Source organism: Heptranchias perlo, chromosome 11 (assembly GCF_035084215.1).
Source record: "Heptranchias perlo isolate sHepPer1 chromosome 11, sHepPer1.hap1, whole genome shotgun sequence".
In the NCBI taxonomy this organism is placed as follows: domain Eukaryota; kingdom Metazoa; phylum Chordata; class Chondrichthyes; order Hexanchiformes; family Hexanchidae; genus Heptranchias; species Heptranchias perlo.
This window is the reverse complement of record NC_090335.1, coordinates 52,255,980-52,283,850: the sequence shown is the minus strand read 5'-3', so window position 1 is coordinate 52,283,850 and position 27,871 is coordinate 52,255,980. Positions and strand designations below refer to the sequence as shown.

General features: G+C 40.3%; 3 protein-coding genes across 3 annotated transcripts in view; 2 read left to right on the top strand and 1 right to left on the bottom strand.

The window, feature by feature from the left end:
- The window catches only part of fstl1b (follistatin-like 1b), a 587,712-nt gene that overhangs the window by 311,023 nt on the left and 248,818 nt on the right, over positions 1–27,871 (top strand). The gene's annotated exons all lie outside the window — the stretch shown is intronic.
- cd247 (CD247 molecule) overlaps positions 1–27,871 on the bottom strand; it is a 113,409-nt gene that overhangs the window by 61,123 nt on the left and 24,415 nt on the right. The window lies entirely within an intron of this gene.
- Positions 2,523–3,286, top strand: LOC137326965 (swi5-dependent recombination DNA repair protein 1 homolog). Its single transcript, XM_067992338.1, has one exon. It carries the CDS (start codon positions 2,523–2,525, stop codon positions 3,249–3,251), a length of 729 nt encoding a protein of 242 aa, XP_067848439.1. The 3' UTR covers positions 3,252–3,286.

Here is a 27,871-nt window from a genome sequence, read left to right as displayed (position 1 = left end):
AGGAGAAATCAACAAAAATGGAGCAGCAGAGGATGAGGCTAGCACCCCGGTTCAGCGACTCTTTGCTGGAGTTGCTGTTAGCCGGTGTGAGGAGCAGGAGGGAAACATTGTACCCGGATGACAAGAGCAAGAAGGCCTGGCTCGAGGTGGCAGAGGAGGTAACCAGCAGGAGGACGGGTCTCAAGGACTTAGATGCAGTGCAGGGAGCACTTCAATGATCTAACCAGGTCAGGAAAAGTGAGTACAGTCATTGATTCACCTGCATTCTGTGGTGCACATTATACCCACCCACCCTCACACTGCCCTGCAAAGCCGACTCCATCATATCACTCCTTACACCCACTTAAGGCTCAGTGTCAAGTTGCCTTCACTTTCTGTGCACTTCCTCACCTCCCCATTTGTGCACCCACCACTCCCACTCACCCCAAACCTCATGCAATGTGATGAATGCAATACAGATGTGTAAGTGAGTGAGGGTGACGGGGTCACCCCCTGATGCATCTGTTTCGTTGTCAGCCTGACCCAGAACAATGCATCCATCAGGTGACCCCGTCACCCTCACTCACTTACACGTCTGTATTTTCTCCTCCTGTAGGAGAAGAAAGCGCAAAATGTAAGGGAGAGGAATCGGACTGGAAGGAGCCCACCACAAATAGTGGCCCAACGGAGGTGGAGGAGGAGGTCTTTGAGCTCAGCCGGACGCTGGAATGCCTGGCTGTCGGAGATGCTGAGACTGGCACCCCTCAAACCTCGCACATAACATGAATTGATATTACCAATGATTGACCTGTTGCACACCTCAGGGTGCTCATCCCAACATCACAAATGTGATCATTCTTAATATTGCTTTATGTTCTCTTCCAGGGCCTTCAAAGATTGCTGAAGGACCACACAATGCGGACGAGGGCGATTCCTCAGAGAAGCTCCATGCCTCTGAGGGCACACCGTCACATCATATTGAGCCATGCACCATCGCAGATACTCACATCTCGATTGGTCCTATTAGGCAGTTAGTTGGGTTGCCACCTGGTCATTCACCACTCACAAGTGAGCACGAGGAGACAATGGTGGCAGGGGCAGCTGTGGAGAGTCCAGTCGGTAGGAGCACTCCTCTCCAAGCTCTGCTCAACTGGACACGGATGCTGAACCACAGATGAGTCCGTTCAGACCCTGACAACGGCTGTGCAGACTCATTGTGACTAATATTCTAACGCCTTAAACAGGCAGGCAGATACTTTAGCAGTGACCTTACAAGGCATCACAGATGTCCTCCAAGCTGTTGTCCAGCAACCTGGTAGGAGAGATGTGGCCCTGGCCCTGGCGATGAATGATGGCAAAAGGGAACATGGAAGTGGGAGTGAAGTGCTCCCACGTCTCACCCGGTGTTCCCCCCCCCCAACCCCCTCAACCGGTACCCGCAATGCTGCCTCCTCTCCAGATGGCCGAGTCTGTCCCTGTATAGGTGCAGGTGGAGCAGTCTTTGGCAGGGCCCTCACGGCCTCAAAAGCCCAGAGGCCGTAGGCTGAGAGCATCTCAGCAGTCAGAGCGGGGACCTGAGCAACCTGCCACTACCTCTGCTGAAGCCACAGGGGATGCACCACGTAGAAGTAGTAGGAAGAGGAAGGTGAAGATTTTGTGATCACCAAGGGTGTACACAAGGGTGTCTGACTAAATGTCATGTTTTTCATTTCTCTTTGTTTTTTGTTAAATTCACAATAAATGTCATACTTGTCACCAGCACTGCCATGTCTTGTCCATTCTTGAGTCCCTTTCGTGAAAGCGCTCTTGTATGTGCCTCATCATGAACGGCGAGACTTGATGCCACCCATTGGGCACGTTTACAAGGGTGTATGCGTGGTTGAAGGACTGTTTTGTGCAAACGGAGGGTGGGGGGGCTGGTGATGGTGGTCATTCCAGGTGGTCTGAGAACTTGACTATCTTCACTTTGCAGATCTCCTTTTGAGAATCTAGCAAATATAAATGACTCCCTGGCATCATGAGCAGCCAGGTGAGACGCTGCTCTGCTGATGGGTTACCCATTGTCCCCCTCCTCCTCCTCCTCCTCGTCTTCTTCAATGTTGATGGCAGGTGTGGATGTTTCATGAGCGCATAGGACCTCATCCACCTCTAACCCTCTCTGCTGAGTGATGTTGTGCAGGATGCAACACACGACTATTATTCTACACACCCTCGTCAGTGAGTACTGAAGGGATCTCCCAAATCGATCCAGGCACCTGAAGCGCATCTTGAGCATTCCAATGGCTTGTTCAACGACAGACCTGGTGGTGATGTGACTGTCGTTGAACTGCTGCTGCCTTGCTGATGGGGTTTCTCAGAGGTGTCATGAGCCACATCTGCAGGGGGTATCCTTTGTCTCCAAGGAACCAGCCCTTAAGTCTGCCTTGTGCGTGAAAGAGGCCTGGGGTGTTGGATTCTCGCAAAATGAGGAAATAAAACCGTGAATTTAGCGGCGGCACCGCGTGGCTGGACGGCAGAGCATTTCAGAGGAATCGAGTGCAAGTATGGAGAGTGTGAACTTCAGTACCCCTTGTGGGTCCTCCTCCGTAGACCGATTAGGGTCAGACGTTCAGACCCCAGCACACAATGACACAACAGCAAAAACGCCAATGAGTGCCACTCTCCAAGAGCGGCTGAAGAAATCGCGCCGTTCCTTTGACTCTCCTTTCATCGTGCCAAAGCGGCTAAAGATTGATTGTCAGGGTGAAGGTGATGGAAGTACAGACCCACCCGCTGACTGTAACAGCCAGTTCGCTGGTGAAGCTCATTCTGCTCAGGCTGGCGTGAACAGGCGGACAGAGAGCCATTGCAATAAGATGCCGGATGATCGGCCTGAGGTGGACGCGGAGGGGAAGGGGGATGGACCCTCTCGCACAGCCATACGAAATGTCCGGGCTCCAGCAAAGTCCCCAAGGCTTTACCCTTTGACTGTGAGTCCTGAACAGCAGCAGCTTCTTGTGGAGAAGGAACAGCTGCAGAGAGAAGTGAGGGCGAAAGAGAAGGTTCTGCGCAGGCTGAAAATGGTTCAAATGTACAGGGCAAAGAATAACCTGGTAGAACTGGGGTCTCTGATAGAGAAATGGAGGAAGAGCAGCCAATCCTTGCTGTACGAACTCCAAGTGGCCCTTTCTACTGACTGCAAACCGACCCTGACCCAGCTCATAGACACCCTGGCCGTGGAGGATAGACTCCTGCATTACAACAGGGTTGAGGAGGACTTCACAGATGCATGAGATCACTGAGGATCAGCAGCCTTGTTCACTACAATAGAACACACGGCTGTGTGACATCAGCTGTTTCTTTTCCTTGCAGGCAATAGCTTCATGCTACCACAGGACGTTGTTTTATTATAAAGACTTCGCACCATTGAGAGGGCATAGATAAGGTAGATAGTCAAAATCTTTTCCCAAAGGTAGGGGAGTCTATAACGAGGGGGCATAGATTTAAGGTGAGAGGGGAGAGATACAAAAGGGTCCAGAGGGGCAATTTTTTCACTCAAAGGGTGGTGATTGTCTGGAACGAGCTGCCAGAGGCAGTAGTAGAGGCGGGTACAATTTTGTCTTTTAAAAAGCATTTGGACAGTTACATGGGTAAGATGGGTATAGAGGGATATGGGCCAAGTGCAGGCAATTGGGACTAGCTTAGTGGTATAAACTGGGCGACATGGACATGTTGGGCCGAAGGGCCTGTTTCCATGTTGTAAACTTCTATGATTCTATGATTCTATGAATCATGGCAGCTGCCAGGGAATCTGGCACACACCTGCAGAATCCTCTTCCGGTGGTCACAAACCAACTGCACATTGATGGAGTGATATCCTTTTTGGTTTATGAACAGTCCTACCTCATGTGCAGATCCTTGGATTGCTACGTGTGTGCAATCAATTATGTCTTGCACCCTGTGGGAAGCCAGCCAGAGAGTGGAAACCCACTGCCCTCTCACTGGCTGATATCGTCGATGGGCATGTTGACGTAGTCGGATGCCCTGGCAAACAAACCATTCGTGACCTGTCGTATACACTGAAGGGCAGATGACTGAGAGATCATGGAGTTGTCAACAGTGGTGCCCTGGAAGTATCTGGAGGCAAAGAAATTGAGGGCAGTTGTGGCTTTAACTGTGACAGGCAATGCGTGTCCACCAGGCCCAGCGGGAGCAGCTCTGCATGAAGGAGTGTGCAAATGTCTGCGACCACCTGGTGACTCAATCTGAGCCTGCGTAAGCACTGCTCCTCAGAGAGGTCCAGGATGTTCAGCATCTGCCTGTAGACCCTCTCACGAGGGTAGTGCCTCCTGTGACCATGGCCCCTCCGTTGGTCCCCTCTCTGCTCTTCTGCAGGTTCCTTGTGGCGCACCTCTGTCTTGTGGAGCTGCAACTCCCAGAACTGCACACCGTGCCTGCCGTGGATGCTGATGTGCCTCCTCTTCAGATGTACTGCTGAAAACACCCATTGCGCCCCCCATCCTGATGGTGTCAGTTTGAAGGGGGTCCAAAATGTTGGTAAATATGTGTGAACACAAGAATTCTGAGTGTGAACCATGAAATCTCAGATTAAACACAAAGAACTCCCAGCCAAAGGTTTGTCTGAGAGAACTGATTGTCCTGCTGCAAAAACTCACCTTTTCTTCATGTGTCAATCACTGATTTAAAGGTCCAAATGGGTGCCAGCTGTAACTCGCCTCTGTTTGAATGGCGTCTTTCAGAGGTCACGGGAGACACGTTCAGAAGCAGTTAAAATAGCTTGTGCAGTTCAAACCACAAAAATTTCATGTCTTTAAATACCTCAATTGGCCCTTTAAATATCGTCCCGCCAGCACTCTGGGTTTCAGAAGCGTGTGTGCACCCAGACGCATCTGGGTCATACCCGGAAGTCGGTGGGTTGGAGCGGGGATGCAGTCCCACTCCCAAAACTGACAATTTTCACTGCCAACCTGCCCCCAACCCACCCGTTTATCGGGGTTAAAATTTACCCCCATATGTCCGGTTTGGCGGCTAATATTTTGCTTTACATCAACCAGAATTACTAAATCGGGACTAAGATATTGGTGCCTGTTATGGCCACAATATTACAAAAGTGCAAGTAAACATTACCCTCCAGACAGAAAGCTTACGAGTGGTTGTAAATTTTGGTCGCAAAAGCATTATGTGTACTTAAACGTGCCATCAGGAACGTTAGATGGAGGCGGGGCCACTTAGAACTGACAGCCTTATTGAAGGACAGATGAGAAATCAAAACCCTTGGGGTTTTCTCACTCTCAAGGTGGAATAGTTCCTAACCCAGAATACGAATGGTCACTGCCCACCAATGGACAGGCGGGTTTTTATTCCATCTCAAATGGAAGGATGGTGTGGATATCCCATTCCGACAAAGGGTGATGCAACTTCTACTAACAATACAATCCTCTGATCATTGGGGTGTGTACCGAGTGGGTGGAGAAACGATATACCCATTCTCTTACGATGTGCCATATATCGTGCTTCCTGAAACCAACGGGGTGGCTGAACTAGTGTGACAGCTTTATTTTCCCCATGTTCATGAGCGACATGAGGGACGATATAGTTGCACTGTAGCACTAGAATTAGAGAATCTGTCACTAGTTAGAAAGAATTCTATAAAGATTCAAGTACAACAAAAATATCACACAGTTGAATCTAGTTGTGACGGGGTCTTGTTTTCAGATGGAATGTGTAACGGATTGGTGGTTCAGGCTACTCATCAAGTTGTGTACATGTGAAATCTGAGGCGGTCCCAGTTATTGTCGATTTAAGCAATGTAATGCTTCTGCAAGGTTTATGTGACATACATTATGTTAATTGGGCTTGTGCCGTATTGATTCAGATATTACACGGGTTCCACAAGCAGACAGCAGGGAGACAGTGGAAGGAAGGATGGGATTGGGACCGAATCGCGCGCACCCGGCAAGCCAGATCTATCACCGATTAGGTGGCTGGGGAAGCTGCAACAGGAGCAGTATTTAACATTGGATATAGAAAATCATTATTATCAGGGAAGTCTGATCGGACAACTGAAGAAGTTACTAACTAAAATGAATGAGGGTAACCTGGACCTGATCGATGAGGGGTCAGAGGGTCTCTTGTCCTTTAATAAAATAGTCCAGGGTGTCCATGCAAGCCAGGATAAGATTAATTAAATCATATACAATCAAGAGACCATTACATCTCAGGCAAGTAAGGCGGTGGTGTGCAGCATGTATCTGAGCCATTGGCAGGAGAGAATAGCAGAAGGGCTGAGAAACATAGTTTAGGGAAAATTACCCACTTGGATAACGGATAAACAATTGATCAAATGGTTACCCAGCGAAATTAACCTGTGTCTGGTAAGGCGCTTTGCAAAGGTGCATATTGCTGAAGTGCCCTGCAAACAGCGTGGGGCCCAGGAAATCTTTGGGGCTATTGATTGAGCTCCATGGACTGGGCAATGGGATGTGTAATTCCCTCTCATGGGGTCATCCTGGTAATTGTAGTTGATCATGACACCACCAGACTGCAGATCCGTGGGAACTTGATGGAGGAATTAATGGGACTAAAAGCTGACAAATCCCCTGGACCTGATGGCATGCATCCTAGGGTTTTAAAAGAGGTGGCTGCAGAGATAGTGGATGCATTGGTTTTGATCTTCCAGAATTCCCTAGATTCTAGAACGGTCCCTGTGGATTGGAAGGTAGCAAATGTAACCCCACTATTCAAGAAAGGAGGGAGAGAGAAAACAGGGAACTATAGGCCAGTTAGCCTGACATGAGTGGTAGGGAAAATGCTAGAATCTATTATTAAGGATGTAGTAACAGGACACTTAGAAAATCATAATATGATTAGGCAGAATCAACACGATTTTATGAAAGTGTTTGACAAATCTATTGGAGTTTTTTGAGGGTGTAACTAGCAGGGTAGATAAGGGGGAACCAGTGGATGTAGTATATTTAGATTTTCAAAAGGCATTCAATAAGGTGCCACACAGGTTGTTACACAAAATTAGGGCTCATGGGAGTAGAGGTAATATATTAGCATGGATTGATAATTGGTTAACCGACAGAAAACAGAGAGTAGGAATAAACGGGTCATTTTTAGGTTGGCAGGCTAAAACTAGTAGGGTGCTGCAGGGATCAGTGCTTGTGCCTCAGCTGTTCACACTTTATATCAATGATTTAGATAAGGAGACTGAGTGTAATGTGTCCAAGTTTGCTGACAATACAAAACAAGGTGGGAAAGTAAGCTGTGAGGAAGACGCAAAGAGGCTGCAAAGAGATATAGACAGGTTAAGTGATTTGGCAAGAAGGTGCCAAATGGAGTATAATGTGGGGAAATGTAAAATTATCCACTTTGGTAGGAAGAATAGAAAAGCAGAATTTTTTTTTAAAAAGGTGAGAGACTAGTCAGAGGGATATGGGTGTCCTTGTACACGAATCACAGAAAGTTAACATGCATGTACTGCAAGCCATTAGGAAGGCAAATGGTATGTTAGCCTTTATTGCAAGGGGGTTGGACTATAAGAGTAAGGAGGTCTTGCTGAAATAATATAGGGCTCCAGTGAGACCACACCTGGAGTACTGTGAACAGTTTTGGTCTCCTTACCTAAGGAAGGATATACTTGCCTTAGAGGGGGTGCAACAAAAGTTCACTAGATTGATTCCTGGGATAAGAGGGTTGTCCTATGAGGAGAGATTGAGTAGAATGGGCCTATATTCTCTGGTGTTTCGAAGAATGAGAGGTGATCTCATTGGAATGTATAAAATTCTTGGAGGGCTTGACAGCGTGGATGCTGAGAGGCTGTTTGCCCTGGGTGGAGAGTCTAGAACTAGGGGGCATAGTTTCAAGATAAGAGGTCAGCCATTTAGGACCAAGATGAGGAAAAATTTCTTCACTCAGAGGGTTGTGAATCTTTGGAATTCTCTATCCCATTTTTGGACACTAAGGGAATCAAGGGATATGGGGATAGGGCGGGAAAGTAGAGTTGAGGCAGAAGATTATCTATGATCTTGTTGAATGGCAGAGCAGGCTCAAGGGGCCGTATGGCCTACACCTGATCCTATTTCTTATGTTCTTATGTAGGAAGCATTACAGGCTGTAATTTGATTTGGGCACCCCATTGCCCCTTTATCATTCACTCTTAAAAGCATCTTGGATAGAAGTGTCACCTCAGAAACATCTGATCAAAGTGCAGCAGGCTAACAAGAAAATAGAGAAAGGTATACACACCCTCGATGCTAATGGAGAATGTCTATAATGCTGGTGAATCCCCATGGGTACGTTTAGCGTCATATATTTTCCTAATCATACAAGTCTTGGTTGCCATTTCCCTAATAGTGTCTACCTGCTGGGACCTCAGCTGAGTATCCAAGTTAAGACAGGATGTAAGCCATTCCAAATTATTCTCCTATTAGAATCATAGAATCATAGAAGTTACAACATGGAAACAGGCCCTTCGGCCCAACATGTCCATGTCGCCCAGTTTATACCACTAAGCTAGTCCCAATTGCCTGCACTTGGCCCATATCCCTCTATACCCATCTTACCCATGTAACTGTCCAAATGCTTTTTAAAAGACAAAATTGTACTCGCCTCTACTACTGCCTCTGGCAGCTCGTTCCAGACACTCACCACCCTTTGAGTGAAAAAATTGCCCCTCTGGACCCTTTTGTATCTCTCCCCTCTCACCTTAAATCTGTGCCCCCTCGTTATAGACTCCCCTACCTTTGGGAAAAGATTTTGACTATCGACCTTATCTATGCCCCTCATTATTTTATAGACTTCTATAAGATCACCCCTTAACCTCCTGCTCTCCAGGGAAAAAAGTCCCAGTCTGTCTAACCTCTCCCTATAAGTCAAACCATCAAGTCCCGGTAGCATCCTAGTAAATCTTTTCTGCACTCTTTCTAGTTTAATAATATCCTTTCTATAATAGGGTGACCAGAACTGTACACAGTACTCCAAGTGTGGCCTCACCAATGCCCTGTACAACTTCAACAAGACATCCCAACTCCTGCATTCAATGTTCTGACCAATGAAACCAAGCATGCTGAATGCCTTCTTCACCACCCTATCCACCTGTGACTCCACTTTCAAGGAGCTATGAATCTGTACTCCCAGATCTCTTTGTTCTATAACTCTCCCTAACGCCCTACCATTAACGGAGTAGGTCCTGGCCCGATTCGATCTACCAAAATGCATCACCTCACATTTATCTAAATTAAACTCCATCTGCCATTCATCGGCCCACTGGCCCAATTTATCAAGATCCCGTTGCAATCCTAGATAACCTTCTTCACTGTGTGGACTAGATTGATTAAATAAGTGAGGGGTCAAAGACTTGGTCTTCTCTCCCTTTTGTACTTCTCGATGGTAGAGGTTGCAGGGGAGGGAAGTAATCTTGGTGAGTTTCTGTAGTGCCTCCTGTAGATTGTACATACTGCAGCTACAGTGGAGGTGGTGGATATTGTGGGACTGAGGGTACTAGCAGCTGGTGCATGAGGCAGAATGGACACAAAAATCAGACCCCATGTTGCATTTGAATCTAATTTCTATGTAGAATTACCACTGTTCCAATCTTATCTAAGCTTTAATAAAGATTTTCCAAGTCTGTACATATATTGGTGAAATTTAAAATTGTATTTGACTTCATGATACAGGTACATCTGACTAAAATGGACACATTTGTATAAGTTTGCAGGGGGTCCTACATTTAACCATTGTTCTACAGTAACTGAGGAGAAAGGTTATCGATGATCTTCAAGAAAACTGGGCTTTTTATGCTACATTACTATCTATACTTTTGTTCCATAACGGTAGCCCCAAACCTCTCCCTTCTGTTTTATCTCTGCAGTGCATGTCTTGTGTGGGGGTTCAAACAAAAATACTGAATGGAAACAATCTAATGTCGGTGGGTGACAGCTCATCTCTCAAGAGTCAATGCAAAGATATTGTAAACATTGTATGGAAATCCAGTGTCATCAGATAAACAGCTTCAACTTTCTGATTAATAAGGTGATTTTGAGCAGAACTTGTACTTATGAGGGCTCAATCTGGGGAATCCCTGGAGGAATCTAGAAATTAAATAGGGGCTTCCTTTCATATCTAGATCAATTAACACATCTGTTCTGAACCCTAACACATGGATGGGAACCTGCTTTCTCTTTTGTGAGTGATGTCACTGCCACAGGATCAATGTTTTACATGTGGAGGGATTAAAAATGATTTGTACATGTCAAGCAACACTTAATGTTCAGCAAAAGTAAGTTAATCAAAAATTAATTTAAAGACTCGTGTGTGGTGCATTACATTACTGATAACAGCTCTGCCATTGGGGACAAACCAGCGATGTAAACAGGCCTTTTCTGCTGCTGCTGTCATAGCAGGTGCACACCATCAAACAGATAGAGACTCCAGCACCACCTCTGACACAAACTGAAACATAAAGCAGGTTGCATTTGGAGCAACAGTAGCTTTTGCCACGACAAATGAAACTGTTTTATAACTGCTCGTCTGTACGGACATTCTCCAGTAACTGCCATCAGCAGCTGATGATGATGATGGTAGTCAGGCAGGCCAGCGAACAGAGTGCAGGCAGAGAGAGCTGGCTGGACAAGAAGAACAAAGGAGCTATTAACTCATTATGACATTTTAGTAAATTGTTCCAAAATATCAACACTTTGGCCCTGAAATTCCTTAGATTGCTGCTCATTGTATAAAGTGGTGAAGATTGGTATTCCTTTGGGGGTTCCAAACACACTGCATGATTTAGGTGAGGCCAACAAATGTAGATGCAACAATCCCTGATTGGTGCCCTCCAGTGTTGACCCTGCCAAAGTTTGTGGGGTCAGTGGGGGGGCACCTAATTAGCATGTGGCAGGTGGGTGCAAGCACCACAAAGGGACACGCCCACTATTGGGTACATCGTTGCCTAGGAACCCCGCTTCCCCGTCCCGATCCCAGCCATGTCCTTCTCATCCCCTATAGTAAGGGGGCTAATCAGCAAAACATTTTTAAAATAAATTGTCCCTCTCTTTGGAGGCCTAGGCTCTTCTCTGACCTGGGTCTCAGTGGTGTACTGCCAGATAATACTGGATGGAGTGTGCGCGGCGCATGCTATCCCCAGAACTGTTCTAAAATGGCTATATATGCCACAGGACCCCAATTTGCATTTTAAATGGGCCTATCGCCTGACTCCGGGGTGGGGTGGGGGGTGGTGGAGGGTGCTCCAGACACCCAGTGGTAGGCCTGGGGGAAGATGGAGTCGGGAACGAGGTGGTAAGTCATTCCCCACCATTTTCAGTGCACTACCACCCCGTTTCCGCCAGGTGGGAGACCTCAAAATTTACCCCAATATATTTAAGTTATTTAAAACAGGTCCCATGCTAAATCTTCTGACTGCAGGCAAGATGCCGGCAATAGCCCAGTTATATCAATATAAACTGAGCACATGAGCGTCCTGGGACTTAGCCTGCTCAAGAAGATTTCTTAAAGGGAGACAACAGTTTTAGTTCCTGGTAAAATCCTTATTTTTTTAAATTTTAAAGTACATTGTGCTGCATTTTGCTTGATGCATTAATTGTTTTTGCTGGATAGACTAACACTTTTGCATATTTAAGTTTTTTTCCTAACAGCGTTTTCCTTCCTTATTCTTGGTTGCTTCAGGCTTTAAATCACATTGTATAAAGTGGTGAAGATCAGTATTCTTTTGAGGGTTTCAAACACACTGCATGGTTCATGAGGGGCCAACAAATTTGATACAACAATATTACTATATTACAATATTACCTGTTACTACTCCAGGTCCTGGGTTTGTAGACCTCTTTTACACCTACGTGGACATGTTAGAGGAGATCTGTCATTGTTTCCTTCCCTTCACAAGAGCAGCTGCCACAGAGTTGTACCATCTACTGCAGGATAACCTGCAGATACCATCTGGAGCATGAACAGCTCTTGAAGAGAAGGTTACCATAGCATGAAGCTTTCATATCATGTTGATCCCTTTAAGCTCCAGGCACTAACTTTGAGGCAAACTTGTTAATCTTCATGCGATGAACACAGCATTTTAAAACTCCCTTCCCAAAGCCCACTGCTCCACAACATTTCTCCTCACTTTCAAAAACCTCCTTAAACTGACCTCTTCAATCATGCTCTTGGTCCTCTCCCCTAACACCTATGTGGTGTCTGGTGTCTTTTTGTAAAACCACCTTAGTATAAGAACATAAGAAAAAGGAGCAGGAGTAGGCCATGCGGCCCCTCGAGCCTGCTCCACCATTCAATAAGACCAAGGCTGAACCTCGACCTCAACTCCAAATTCCCGCCCGATCCCCATATCCCTTGATTCCCCTAGAGTCCAAAAATCTATCGATCTCAGTCTTGAATATACTCAATGACTGACCATCCACAGCCCTCTGGGGTAGAGAATTCCAAAGATTCACAACCCTCTAAGTGAAGAAATTCCTCCTCATCTCAGTCCTAAATGGCCAACCCCTTATCCTGAGACTATGCCCCCTAGTTCTAGACTCTCCAGCCAGGGGAAACAACCTCTCAGCATCTTATATGTTTCAATGAGATCACCTCTCATTCTTCTAAACTCCAGAGAGTATCATCTCGCCTCATGTATGATTTGCTACCTTAAAATGCTACATATGTGCAAATTGTTTTTGTTGTTGAATAGATCCCAGGGAAGAAGAAACAATTGTAGCTTAATATCATTCTGTTAAATTCTCATCATTTGTTTAATTTGAAAAATGTTTAAGCAAGTATTTGAAACAGTTTCTGACAGCATGTTCATTAAGTGAAAAAAGTCTATGTTAAAATTATCTCTAAGTAATTGGGTTATATAAATTCATATACTTAGTGTAAGTTAAGATTACACTTATAAATATATTTAATGTAACTCAAGGATATGATTATCAGTGTACTTAATGTAAGCTATATATATTCGTAGTTTTTAAATAAGCAACTTATGTTAGTAGATTTTGTTTGTCACAAAATGTGTAAAACATTATAGAATTTTGTTCAGACTTACAACTATGGAAACAAAATTTCTCCTGTTAATAATTTTAGTCAAAACATGGCATGAATTCTAAGTGGATTAAATGAAATACGCAAGATTGTTTTGATAACAGGAAGAAACTGCATTTAAAAATAATCATACATTGTGCTGCTCCAGCACATATACTGGTTGATGCACTTTATCACTGAGTTTGGATGCAAAAAGTGTAGATATTAAAATGTAGATGTTGGCCACAATGATTTCACTGTACACAATTTTCCATTGCAAAAAGCAAGCCACCCTATCAAAGATAACCAACAGATTTCTTTTATATTTATAAAAGTCTCAACAAGGTGCATTTACCATAAGCTGGTGCATATTATTACTTCAAGAGGTTACGAACAAGCAGATAAGCATTTTAAAGCCACCCTTTTTTGATGCAATTTGCTATTATCACGTTAACACGTCACAAACTTTAATGGTCACAAGAGGTAACTTGTTAGAAAAAGGAAGTTCTGAAGTTCTTTTTCAGCTTCTGAAATGCATCTTTTTTTCTTTCATACAACATCTGAAAAATGATTTTCTGTATATTTTCAACAATGAATAATGCAAAATAACATTAAAGAAATGTACTGAAAAGGAATTATACTTAATTTAAACAATGTTGGAAATTAATTTTAAAAATCATAATTTATTTGATCTTGCTGCAGCAATGCGACTGCAATCCTCAAAGTTAGTTAACATTGTCATTATGAAGCTATTAAATGTTACTGAGTTACCTTTCTAAATCGTATACTTAAGCATACCACTAGAAAATAAACTGGTAGAAGTGTTAACTTATTATAAAATCTATCCAAAGTTTGTATCAAACTGTTATATATCATCTTGATTTCTTAAAATAAGTTCACATTGTTTACTTGTCCTGTTTCTAGTACTTCTTATTACAAACTTGTTTGCATTTTCAGACAAACAATTCTGGATTATTTCTCATTGATCTACCATTGACGTTCTCATTCGGTATTTCAATACACTACCACACTGTATTCGGTCTATCTGACTGTTTTATGATCAAATAAACGTGCATGACATTGCTGATCATCTAGTGCCTTCAATTTATTGCAGGCTGTATTTTAGGTTAAAATCAGATGCAATATAAGTTTGCAGTAATTTTTTTTTAAATCAATGATTCATGGATGCTCAAAACATTAGAGATAAAAGAAAAAACTGAAAGTCTGGAAATTTGACCTTCTGGTGATGGTCACTATTCTTCTTATTTGGGACACTGGTGGACTTGCAGTGTTATGTTTTTATTTCAAGGGCTTAAAACATAGCTGTATTGTTCCCATGATGCCAATTTTTGTGTTATCGTAATAGACTTCAATGCAACTTAAAATATTTCCAATGGCTATGATTATATTTATAACATAAACAAATAAGATTTAGGACATCAATATTCTGTACCAGTCACTTACATAGAAAAGGCCTAATATTTGATGAAGGAAGAGTACATGTAAACTTATCTGGTAATCATGATATTGTAAAAGGAAAGCGGTCTGAAAAGCTGTAACACACATATATATGATTCAGAAATAATGAATAAACTCGGAATTCAAAGTACTTAATTAGGAAATGTAAGAAAGTTAAGGTGGACAAATAGTTTTAACCATTTAGGAATCTGACAGCAATTTTGCATCAGAATTTAAAATATAACCAGTGTAAGATTATAACTGAGGAATGTTCTTTGGCCCATCTGAATTTCTCAAATACGTAGTATGTTCAGACTTAGACACTGGCAAAAAATGATTTCTGCAGGTGTTGTGTGAAAGGAAAGAAGTGAGGTTAGAAAGGTGAAAGACTTCCAACAGTGACAACTCAAACAAGACAAAAAACCACTAACTGCATCTTATTGATATGTTTAGTCTTACCTTTAATATTTTATAATTAAGATTTCTGTAAACTATGGTAAATTAAAATAATAAGCTCTTTTGTAGCTCAGCCCATTTAACCATCTGTTCTACAAATGTGATGGAGTTAAAAGAACACAAGAAACTTTGTAAAATCATACACAATTACCAATTTCTATTAATGAAACAGTTTATTTGTCTTATGATTCAGATGATAAAATTATTAGGTTTTTTAAAAAGCTAATTTTCTGCTTCCTTTCTTTGCAGTTTATGTTTCTAATATGCTTTGCAAGATTCTAACTATCTAATTGTATATTACTTTACATTTTATTTTAATATGATGGGAGAGAAAATATACCCAAATGAGGTAATTTACATTGGGGCCCTACATATCTAAAATAAACTCTCAATTTAAAACAGAACAGCCAATACTCAACTAATGACATGAGAACTTTTAAGAACATAAGAAATAGGAACAGCAGTAGTCCATACGGTCCCTCGATTCTGCTCCACCAATCACTAAGATCATGGCTGATCTTCTACCTCAACTCCACTTTTATTCTTTAGCAAAGAAATTAAAGACTTTAAAAAATATATATCCTTTAGGATTCATCACTTTGAAGAAAAAATGAGTTTACTAAACCACTGTCGGAATTTAACAATTAATATGTGCAATACTTATAATTGTAGCATGGACTGCTGCGATTCCATCAGGTAAGCATATTTGCAACGAGCACTTTTTAAAAATAAAAATAGGTTATTTAAAAAGCTTTTAAACATTTATATGTATGCCCTTGAAGAGACATTAAGACCTTTTGGTGAGTGGTAAAACCTTATAGCAAAGTTCTAATAATACTAAGAACACGGATTGGTTAAAAAGAAATACCATTGGTTTTAAGGAGACAGATGCTTACTTGGCAGGAGTAGTGCAGTCAAGAAATTATTTTAAGATGGATGATGCATTGTTTTTAAGAGTGATATAATTACTGAAACAAAACAAGCTGTCACATTAGGAAATCCGTAGGATGGGCTGGGGGTGGGATGTAGGTGGTAGGAGACTTCACATGGAAAAATTGTTCACTGACTACATATCATTAGGTTACCATGTACACATATATGAATCACAAATGAAATCAAAACGATACTCCCACATACACTCTCTTGGTCTTCCCTAAATAGCACCCATTCAAAGCCATGCAAAAAGGTTCCCCAATACAGTATTCACTATTTTATCATTGTGCATGTCATAATTATTGGGATTTTCAAATTTAGTAGAACTTTTCTGTTTCCCAACGTGGCTATATCAGGCATGGTGCAAACCGATTGACAAACAAACAAATAGGGCTACAGTTATACTATAGACACTGGTCTCCAATCTGCTATCCTGGCAGCTAGATTTAAATTTTGAGAGTGTGATAACATTACTTCTCTAATTACATAGAATTTACAGCACAGAAACAGGCCATTTGGCCCAACAGTTCTGTGCTGATGTTTATCTTCCACACGAGTCTCCCCCCACCTTACTTCATCTCACCCTATCAACATATTATCAACAAATGATATTAAAATAACTCAAACGTAAGTTTATTAAGTTCCAGGGGTCTCACAGATTGCCTGGGCACTTGTAAAATGTGCCTTTGCACAGGGTTAGAGTTGTATTCACTCAGTGCAAAATCCAAGCAGCACAAGACTACCGATTAGATGTAGTCTCACATCTTACTTTAGTGCTCTTGGCAGTTAGATCCAAATTATGCAACCACTTTTGTGTCGATGCATATCCGAAACCACTTTGCACTTTCACGGAAGTGGTATCTAAAAACAGCCTAGACTGACCAACTGATGGATGGAGTGGCTTTCAGTATTCACCTGATGATCAGCCCTGAAAGCTAGTATCTATACCTTGGAATCTGCCTTACTCTTAATAAAAGGTATGGCAGCACACACTGCACTAACAGTCAAACTGACCAGGTAAAAATCACAAAAATCTAAACAGAGAACTAAGGGAAACAGTGCTGCTGCTTATGCACTCATAACATTAGAAATTCACTGCCCAGGGAGCACAGTTCAGGAAGAGAGCTTGGACATGTGGGCAGTGTTTCTGAGTCACTGAGCTTAGTGCAGTGAGTGCAGCTGTTAGGGTGAGTCTAGTCCACCAGCTGCACTATGCATTATACAGAGGCGAGATCAGTTTTATAATGAAATTCTTTCAGCCCTAAAGTCTAATGTAAATTTAAACATTGTGTTCTATCACATAAATATTTGACCGTATGTCTATGAAGAGTTACATTAATGACAAGCCAATCAACTCTGAAACATAATTTTTGCTGCAAGCTTAAAATGTTCCCAAGTTCCCTATTCCGAAACATAATGATTACTGTGTTCCTTCAATATTACAATATTGAATTTGTTTTTTCCTAGAACTGCTTAAGGGGAAAGAATAAATGAAACCCCCAGATACTTTAATATCTCTACCCAATTGAACTCTGAGTGGCATTTTCCATCTACACCTTCTATTTTAAGATATTTACCAAAAACACATTCCAGTTGTTGAAATGAAAAGATGGAATGGAAACTCAATCGCATTAAAAGTTATTACCATTCATTTCTTCCATATTTTTACTTTGTAATCCATTTTGGTGATAAATCACACCATTGTTTTTCACACTCTATCTTATTGTTTAAATAGCTTGAATTTAAATTAATCAAAACTGGTTATATAAAATACATTTTTTCTTCTTTTTGCTTTCATTTCAAATCACAGGCTGTTTAAACAAACATTTAATTTGATACAATAGGGAAAAAATAGACAATTTCTGGCACAATGAATCTTTGAAATGTATGGGACAAGTTGAGAATCTTTAATAAATGATGGCAAATAAGTTAATACTTATTAAATAAGTGTATTTTCTGTTGTAAAACTAATTAATAAGTACTTCAAAAGGCACTGTGAAATATATTGGCTTTTGACAGAATTTAGACATGTCCATGATGTTCACATTCCATTGTACCTAGGATACTGTGCTGAAGAATAAATGGAAATAACTTGAATCGTAAAGACAATGGTATTTTAAAATTCAAATGCAGGCTATAAATACTTCTTACATTTACATCACTTCAAGCAGCGGTGACCTGCATTGGATAGAAGCGCCTCGGTTGAACCAAATGAAACATGTTCAGTATCTTAAGCCAAATCTTTTGCCTTTAAAAAAAACCTTTGTATGCCGAGTACAAGCTTTATTTGTACAGTAGCTTTCTAAATCTAATTCATACTTGCTGCTCTCCAACAAAATTATTAACTATGACAAAATTAAAATCTTTCATTTTTTGTTCAGAAAACAATTATGTGCTTTTGTGCATTTTGCCAGTTCTAATTTATTATGCCATGTTAGGAGGGCTATGGAAATTCACCTTTCCAGATTTTACGTGATAGAAAAGAAGTATTTCAAAAGCTTCAAAGTAACTATAAATAGTTACTATTTACAGTCAAAAATACTCATGGTAGTTATGTAATCTGCAAAAGGATATGTCATAATGAGGATATATCCACAATAAGGCTAACCAAAACAATCAAGTTAAGTCAAAAGTAGGTTATAGTCAGCTTCACAAGTGGAAATACCCAACAGCGATAGTTCACATATTTTCTGCTTCGAACATTTGTAGGATTTTTTTTGCTCTTTTTTAAGAGCAGAATTTATGTGAATTTATTTCTTCATTGAAGTATCACACCAGTAGAAATATAATTTTAGTTTGCAATGGTAGTTCTTATTATACAAAAACATTTCAAATATATGTCAAGTATCATGACCAAGATCATTTGAGTACCTTGGCCTGGATTTGGAAATATATTTGGAATGTTCTTTTCTACTTGAAGATATAAAATTCATTTCATATGAAAAAAACCAAAACACTTTAATTGGTGAAAACAAAAACTCTGAATACTGGAAATCTGAAAAAGCGCTGGAAACACAATGGGATTGATATTCACCTGCCGGCCGCCTGTTTCTCACCTGAAAAATGGGGGAATGGCAGAGAAAAATCTGGTGGGCACCTTGGATACCTGATTCAATTTTCAAGCATGCCTTTAAATGGATGCCTGGCACTCCCACCCAAACAGACAGGAGATTGTTTAAATATACAAATCGGGGTCCTATGCTGCATGTAGGACCCAATTGCAATTTTAATGTACAAATAGACGGAGCATGCACCGTGAACGCTAGTCCCAGTTGCACTCGGTGTTGAGGGACCACTAGAGGTCACTTAGGAAAAGGTTAGTTTTGGCTTTTAAAATTTTTTTTGTGGGGCCTGGAGGAGCAGTCTTCTGGCCTGCTGCTGGCCTGTTCTCACCCCACCCCCATCATCCAAAGCCGGTAAGCAGCAGCAGAGCGTCTGGTTGGTGCCTGCAGATTGCCGGTAAAATGGAAATGAGGCCGAAACTGACAATGGGTCGAGCCTTCCAACAGTGGCCTTGGGTGGGTACATTGGGGGGCACCGTCGATTTTGTGCCCATTTTAGGCCTTTGGGTCTGTCAGCAACCAAAAAGAGAAAAAAGGGTTGCTGTTCCATTTGGGACCCACCCAAAATGTTAACTTTGTTTCTTCTCTTTTTAGATGCTGAAGGCCCGTTATGTATTTCTAGCATTTTGTGAAAATACTTTGTGAGTAATCAAAAATAACAAATGACAGTGAAATGCAATTGCTGAATAGCTCCAACTTTCCTGGGACCTGGGCTGCACTCTCAGTGTAAAGTAGCCAAGAGAGCAGCAGAGGAAGAAAAATATAATGACAGGTCTCCGCCCCAAAGACACACAAGGAAAATTCCTGCTGAGGGTTAGGGCAGGTGGAAGTTCCTTCTTCCCCATTGAAGGCTGTGACACCAGTAAGAAGATGGGATGGTGTTCCCCACTGGAATTGCCATGGCTCCCATCTCCTTGGAGCTTAACTTCCTCAGAATTGATCCACTGCTGTAAATGTGACAAAGTAAAATTGCCGATGCACCACTGATTTGCACCGTTGGAGTCTCCAAGGTCAAGGTGCAGTCAACCACTTGTAATATTTCCAGTGGACGCCTACCTTTGAGGTCGTCTATGAGCTTGGATCCATTATCTTTCCAATGTTCAGATCATTGGGCATTCAACTCTAACAGCCACTTCCAAGTGTCATTATGATTGTTAATGTTTTTTAAGTTTCAATATCTGAGAAGACGTATTGCTGCAGTACACTGGATTGCTAATGTGCTGCATCAGGGATTCATGCTAAATGGAGAGCAGCTCATTCCTCACAGGGATGCAATGCCACTCTAGACTACTTTCAAGCAGTTCTAGTAAATGGTCACAAGGGAGCTGATTCAGTGGAAAAACTGTAGATGCCTCCTTGATATGAATTGATTCATTGTTATGTTTTCTTCAATTCTATGGTTTCTTCATATTTTCTTCAGTTCAATAACAAAACCTTAATGAAAAAAAAATTAGATCTACTCTTCAATTTCATGATCAGCCACATCTGCAGTTAAACATTCAATAAGCTGTATGTTCACAATCCTTTCCATTATCTAAACCTTTGAAAAATCAACACTGGCCATTGTTACATTCAAAATTTCTGATGATCCAACTCCAAGAACAATAATAACAGAAGTAAAATTACTTCAAACAGGATAGTCATCGATGCTGATTACTGTTTAAATCTTAGAATAACCTTCCCACTGAGTCCTGAAAATGGACAATGAGGAAAATCCCTGGCAATCCAGGAAGTGGCAATTATAAACCTACTACATGAATTTTAAAATCATATTTGATTTAGTTAAACATATTACGCACATCTTCAGGAGGTTCCAAGCGCTGAAAGTAAATGTTCAAAGGGACATTAATCCTCCCTCAATTATTCAACTTATTTGCTTTTTTCTGTCATTAAATCTACACACAAAGGTTTTATTCATGATGAGAGGACATAGTGGTAGCTGGTTCACTAAAACCTCATTGTTACATTTGTGTAAGATGTCATAATGAAGAAAGTTATACTTGGTTCTTCCAGAACTAAAGAACTGAAATTCTCTCAAATGGAGAAAATTGTCCAATTTCACTTAAAAAAGAGAAGACTGCAAAACTACAGCCTATAACAGGCTCAATATGAACATTAAGACAGATGATTCATAAATGATGAAGGATCCATACATCAAGGCAGACTTCTGCAGTTTTTTTGGTAATCATATATCAAATACCGACTGAACTTATGAAATATGACACAATCGTATAGTATGTCAGTACTGCGCGCCATTTAGAACTTATCAAACACCTCTACGGAGTGAGTCACAGAAAGTACGTTTGCTACTTTATTCCCTTTTGTCAAAAACAGATTAGCAGCTCTCCTAATAGCCAAGGTAGTGCAAATGTCTTTAAAAGATGTAATGGCATTTGACACCCATACAACTAATAAATTCAAACAAACAGCAAAAGGCATTTATTCAATTATTTGTGAAGCCTGTTAAACATTCAAAGTAATTCAGAACACAAGATTTTGAATATATAACATCAATAAACTAACACTGTAACATGTTACAACTGGTCATCATAGACTAAATGGAGAAGCTATAGAACAGAAAAATATTGTTTTAGAATCCACTTTGAGATATTAGGCAGAGGGAATAAACAGCAGCAGCTGAAATGAGTTCCAGGCATTTGACACATGCAAAAGCCCAACATTTCTAGCAATGCATATGTTATGTGCCATCCATTCATTCTTTAAAAAACTGCTATAAATCACCTTTACAACCACGATATTGTTTGAGTTCCATGTTAATAACTTTCCTATTCACGTTTTTTGGTTCTGATCAGTGCTTGGTATGATATCAATCCCAATTTTGCTCCATGAAGAAAGGGAAATGGCAATGTTAGAAAAATTGTAACAGTCATGTTTACAACCCAATTAAATCCAATAAAAGTTTGGGATCTAAACAAATGCCATACTTTTTAACACATTTTGATACATTTTCATGCTCTTCCTTCAGTACAAATGTCTGTTTTACTATGTTGCTACTAGAAAACTCCACCAAGAGTCGTTAGTTAAATCTTGCAGTCATATCAGAGGTATTGGTTCAATATGTTATATTGGAGGTACTAGTTTGATATATTATATTAGAGGCACTGGTTCGATATGTTAAACATTCAAAGTAATTCAGAACACAAGATTTTGAATATATAACATCAATAAACTAACACTGTAACATGTTATAACTGGTCATCATAGACTAAATGGAGAAGCTATAGAATAGAAAAATATTGTTTTAGAATCCACTTTGAGATATGAGGCAGAGGGAATAAACAGCGCACCACTTTGTGCTCAGCAAACCAGAGCTGTCTGCATACTGAAAACACAGACACAAAGCTCTGTTCACCGGTGTCCAAACGTTGGTGAAATTTATACTATAAGAAAAGAACCATCAAAGTAATAAATTAAATTGATTTCAGAAGTTAAATCTATAAAACAAATCTTGCAGTCTGAAAAAAGATGTGGGTATTCACGTTCGAGTTGAAATTTTAGAAAAGAGTTCTCTGTAAGAAATTCTATTTACACTGGCTTTCTTTGTGCCATGCATAATACAATAATTTAAATTATAAAATGTTTCACAGTAGTCATCAAACACTGTTGCGTATGAAAGCAGTAGCCTTAGATGCTTTTACATCAGAAGCCTAAAGGCGATCCAACAGACCACCTGGTATTTTGAAATTTACCTTTGCACTGGGTGCAATCTAACAGCAAACAGTGTGAAGCCAAAATAGTTAAGCCCAAAGTTGGTCTCATGCCACTTCTGCTTAATTGATTTGCACCCAGATTACATGACTTAAACACAGTTATACTGCAAAAACTCTATCAGGACAATGCTAAAATCATACTGAATTGACTTAAAACTTGCAATATGACAGCCCCTTAGGTTAATCAGCTCTTCCATTTGTTATAAGGTACACTACAATCTATAAATGAGTTACTTGCTTTTTGTTACGTTTTATTAGTTTTATTTTTGGTGCAAAAATGCTTAGCTGGTCCATAAAGGGTCAATCAGCATGTTCGTATTAAAAAGAAGACCTACAGCAGACACCTAGGTGAACTATTGAGTGCACGTTGTCCTGTGGTGCGTTGGAGTCAGTACGTATATGAGTAGTTCAGCTACAAATCAACATGTAAATCTGCATGCACTGATAAAAGAAAGTGCACTTTTTAAATATTTGTTCTTGGGATGTGGGCAGCACTGGCAAGGCTGTATTTATTGCCCAACCCTAGCTGCACATCTGGCATTAAGGACTGGAATCGGGTGTAGGCCTGACCAGATAGGGGTAGCAAGTTCTCGTCTCTGAAGACAATAGTGAACCAATTAAAATGTTCCAATGGGGGTGGTCGTGAGCGCAGACCAGCAGCAGCCCGCAATTTTAATGTAGGGCCAGCGGAGCACTCCTCCTCTGGCTCCACATTCAGGTAATTATAAAAAATTTTACTTTCTTTTTTGATGGCAGCCTCCAGCGGTTTGGCTGCTGTGTGCCCGAAAAAACTAATCGCATGCTACGCTTATTTGAGACCCAATTGGCAAAAGGGTCTGAAACAGGCATTAGGCAACTTTCACAGGCAATGGTCCTAACGCCAATATGGCGTGTGGCACACATCCGGTGCAGACTGAGCGTGCACACGCCGCAAGCCATATTGGACCTTCGGGGCCTGTTTTTCACCTGAAAAATGGGTGCTACACAATCGAATTTTTAGACCATAATATCTAGGTAGTTAATCCAGTACCATAACTACTACACCACTCATATACCCATTCTTGAAGTCTGTAAATGGTGGATGGATGCATGATCCCTATATCCTAAATGCATCTCTAGATACTCTCCAGTTAACTTGAAGTAGGACCAGCATGGAATGGAGTTCAAGGACGTGTTCTTTTGACCTCTCCTGTTACCAATGACTTTGTGTGTTCTGCTAATTGTACTTCCTTAACTTATTTTCTCTCTGCTGTCCTTCTCTGAGCTTGAACTCATTGACTGGTGTATTCTGGTTCTTTCTGTAACTACTATCAATAATAATATATAATCTCTTAGACATCTAATTTTGTCTGCTGTGGATGCCAAGCAATGGCTCTTCAGCCTGTAATGGATTTTTTTCTGTTTTTCAGTATATTAATTTATGTACTGTTGGCCTACTTGAACTTAAAATAATATTCTGGGTTCATCTTTTATACAGTATTTAATATTTTATATGCTTGAATGAGGTCACCTCTTTAGTTTCTCTTTTCACCATTCCTCACACGTATAATGTTTAACATTTCATAAAATGAATGCCTATAAACAAGTGAAAATAAAGCATTTCGTAAAAAAAGGTAAATATTGTGTTTACTTTTCAGTATGTTCCAGATTGCTGTTATATCATCACAGGAATTCAAATGAAATGCACTCTGCTGTTTCTTCATTTCTCTTTTAAGTCCAGAAGCTATATTTCTGCTTTGGTCGTCAAGTGTAACTTACGTGGATCTATAATTGCAGACCTCATCCTTCTCTGTGGACTGTGAGAAACATATGCACACCGTCCCTAATGCAGCTATGTTTTATACCTGAAAATAACTAAACACTGCAGTGATATTTTAAAACCTAACTTTTCATTCCAGAAATGTCAAACCTACAGACGAAAGTAATCTCTACACTGATGATATCTTTTCTTTCCATTGGGTTTGTTAGAAGAAACTGGTTGGAATCCTTGAAGGAGGATTGCAACACCAACATAGAAAATATAAAATCAAGCTGCTTTGTAACATAATTACTGCAAACCTTTTTGTTGGAACAAAGTTTCCTTGGTCCTGCAAAACCTTGATAAGATGAAATCCTGATAAAAATAACTATTTTGCAATGAACCCCCATGAGTCTGTTATATAAAAAGGCTACAGTTTTTTCTTTATTCAATAAAGCATTTATTCAAGAGCACTGTGGTGTAGCATTTTTCAAACTATTTTCTGTTTTGCGTTTGTAGAATATTGTTTTGGGAAAAGGGAAAGTTCGTGGAAAAGCTGTTTATTTCAGATTTGCTCCTAAAAACCCTTCAGTCCTCAAATGAATCCTCTATGTTGGAATTAAGTCCATGTTAGAAGTGGGTGAGTTTAACACCTCATTTCTCAATGTCAGGATGCAAATATACCTTTCAGATTTTTTTCTAAAAACTGTTAGCTATCCTATTGTAAATATAAATTTGTAAATATAAAACTATAGTTCCACTGTATGATAATAACATAATTTAGGTCCAGAAGCTGACATTAATTTCCTGCTATGCCCAGTTCCCAAAACTGTCTGCATTATTCCTACAACAAGTTATTTTAACAATGTGTTTCAGTCTCAGTCTAAATTTATATCACTGTGAAACACTGAGACTGCAAATAGAAAAGCATATTATGAGCTGTATTTTGAGAAGAAAGTGAAGTGGGGAGAGTGTCCCTGTTTTGTTTTTGTACAAGAGTTAGAGTAAAAACAGAATATTTATGGGTAATCCACTGAATTCGTTACTTTTTGTACTTGCGAGCATGATCCTCACAACATATTGGGCTATTTGGATCTGATCCCTTGTGGGACAAATTGCACAAATTACCTGTCAAATTGCAGGTAAGTATCATTTATGTACCTAAACACATATGCCAGAAAAGTGTATAAACAAATCACTTCTACACTTACTGCATTATTTATTTTCATGCTAATTTACTTATTGAACTCAATACCTTGATTTAGGGCTACTTGTGGCTCCCCTGATCGCTCAGCATGTTTATTCTATGAGTAGTTGCATGTCCTAGGTCCGATCCTTGGTCTCCGCTGAGTTAGCTCATTTCAGCAATGCAGCAGTAGGAGCATTACAATTGGTCCCAGTGCCCGAGGGTTAGGAATGTCACAAGCTGGATAGCCCGGTAGTGAAGGATAGAATACTAGAGCCTGGTCTTCAGTTGCTTCCAAGCCTTTATTCAGAGCTCTACATTACACGCACCACACCCTAGATAAGCTTTCTTATATTTGGATACGAGAGCCCCAATTGATACACACCACCTGAATACAATTAACACTAATTGATATAAAATCACATGGATACAATTAACAGAGAAGGGGGAAAATTGACAGGGATTGCTACTCCCAATAACTATCCAGTGACTCCTGCTGGCAGCATGGATATGGTATGAGGACAGGATTGCGCTCCTCTGTGATATCCCATACAGTCACATATCCAGCTGACATTCACTGCTAAGGATCATACATGAATAATGGGCACTTGGATGGAGAGACATTGTGGAATTGTACCTCAGCCTTCAGGAGAGATGGGATTGGGAGAAAATGATTAGTGTGTAATAATATCTATTATCTAGGAGGTTCTCATAGCAATGTTACCATTAACCACTGACTCTTGGTGGTGATGACGGGGGAGTTCCAGTCACTGTCTTATTGCTTGTTAAGGTTTTGGTGTCCTTTTATTGCAAAAAACATTTCTTTTGAAAGATTTCTTTGAAACTATTTCCACATTCACACAGTGAGAAATGTTGTATTAAAGTGCAAATTAAATACATCATAACATGTCTCTTGTTAAAACATTTACTTGTTAAAAACTTGGATGTTAAACTTTAAATATTTCTTTAGCCGCTGAAGACTGCAGTAGCATTTTCTCACCAAAATCTGTACAATGAAGCTCCAACAAGTACTGCAGAGAAATGGCCCAGATGTGAATTTGTGACATTCTGTTAAACTGTGAATTTCGGCAGTGCCAGGAATCTACTCAACAGATACCAAACGGAGACCAAGCATATTCCCACAAGGGGAAAAGAGAATTGGAGGGCAAATTGTCACTTGGTTGCTCACTTACCTCTTAGTGACCAGTTCAGGAACAGCATTGACAGGCTTGGAGCACATTACCAACCTGTCCTCTTGGCTGCAGTTCTGTATAGCCTGGGAAGGCCTGAACAAGGGATGTTGAAAAAGTGAGATAACCTCATCTTAAAAAAAACAAGGATTTTGTGCATTAAAATCTTCAAGTGTTTTCTATTCTTTTATTACTACTTTTTTTTTTACGATTGCAGATTTATAAATATTTTCCTTTCGGGGTATGAAAGAACAGATTTGTGCATTTGCTGAAGGCTAAAAATGTTAGAATACAAAGGGTTAATAGTATATTCTTCTTCAAATAGCTTATTTGTGACATCATTGTGCATAATGTACCATGTTGGAGGAAATACATTTTTAAAAAAAGATATTGTGACGTATGGCATAAAGGGAGATAGCAGTGCAAGGCGTTAGAGACCAATGGTGGCAATGCAGTACAGAAGTCTGTGGTCCCCAAATGGTTTGCCATCAGTATCTGTACAAGAGCTGCACCCACTCATTCACATACAAGCTCCAAACCAACAAAGGACCACATACACATTCGTAAGTAATCCCCCAAACATCTGTTCCACAATTACATACAGAGTACGTTATTGCGTGCCTTTTTTTAAAAAGGTTTATGTTAAGTCAGCAGGAATTGACTCCTATAGGCCAACAGCAAGTTTATAGCAAATGTATAGATGAATATTCAATGTCAGAAGTGCAAAAACACAGGAAAATTCAAGAATTTATTGGTGTAAGAAGTGAACAACTTAACTTATTTTGTAAATTGTGGAGCTATATGTATATGTATATTTCACAGATTACTAATAGACATAAATCTTCCCTAAATCCCTATTTGTTCTATAGTTAGTCAGTTAGATTTAGCAATTCCTCTTATATACAAATCTGATAAGGTACCATGCCTTTGTTTTATCTTTCAGTCTACTGAATATTTTGCATTCACTACTCAATGTTACCTCAAACAACATGTTAGCTATGTGGATCTTTTCACATCAATATCTTTTCGTGAGAGATCTTTTTGGATTTTTAAAAAAATCATAAGTGTTCTGTATTGAGTTGAGCACCTTTTAAAATATTACATATATCTTA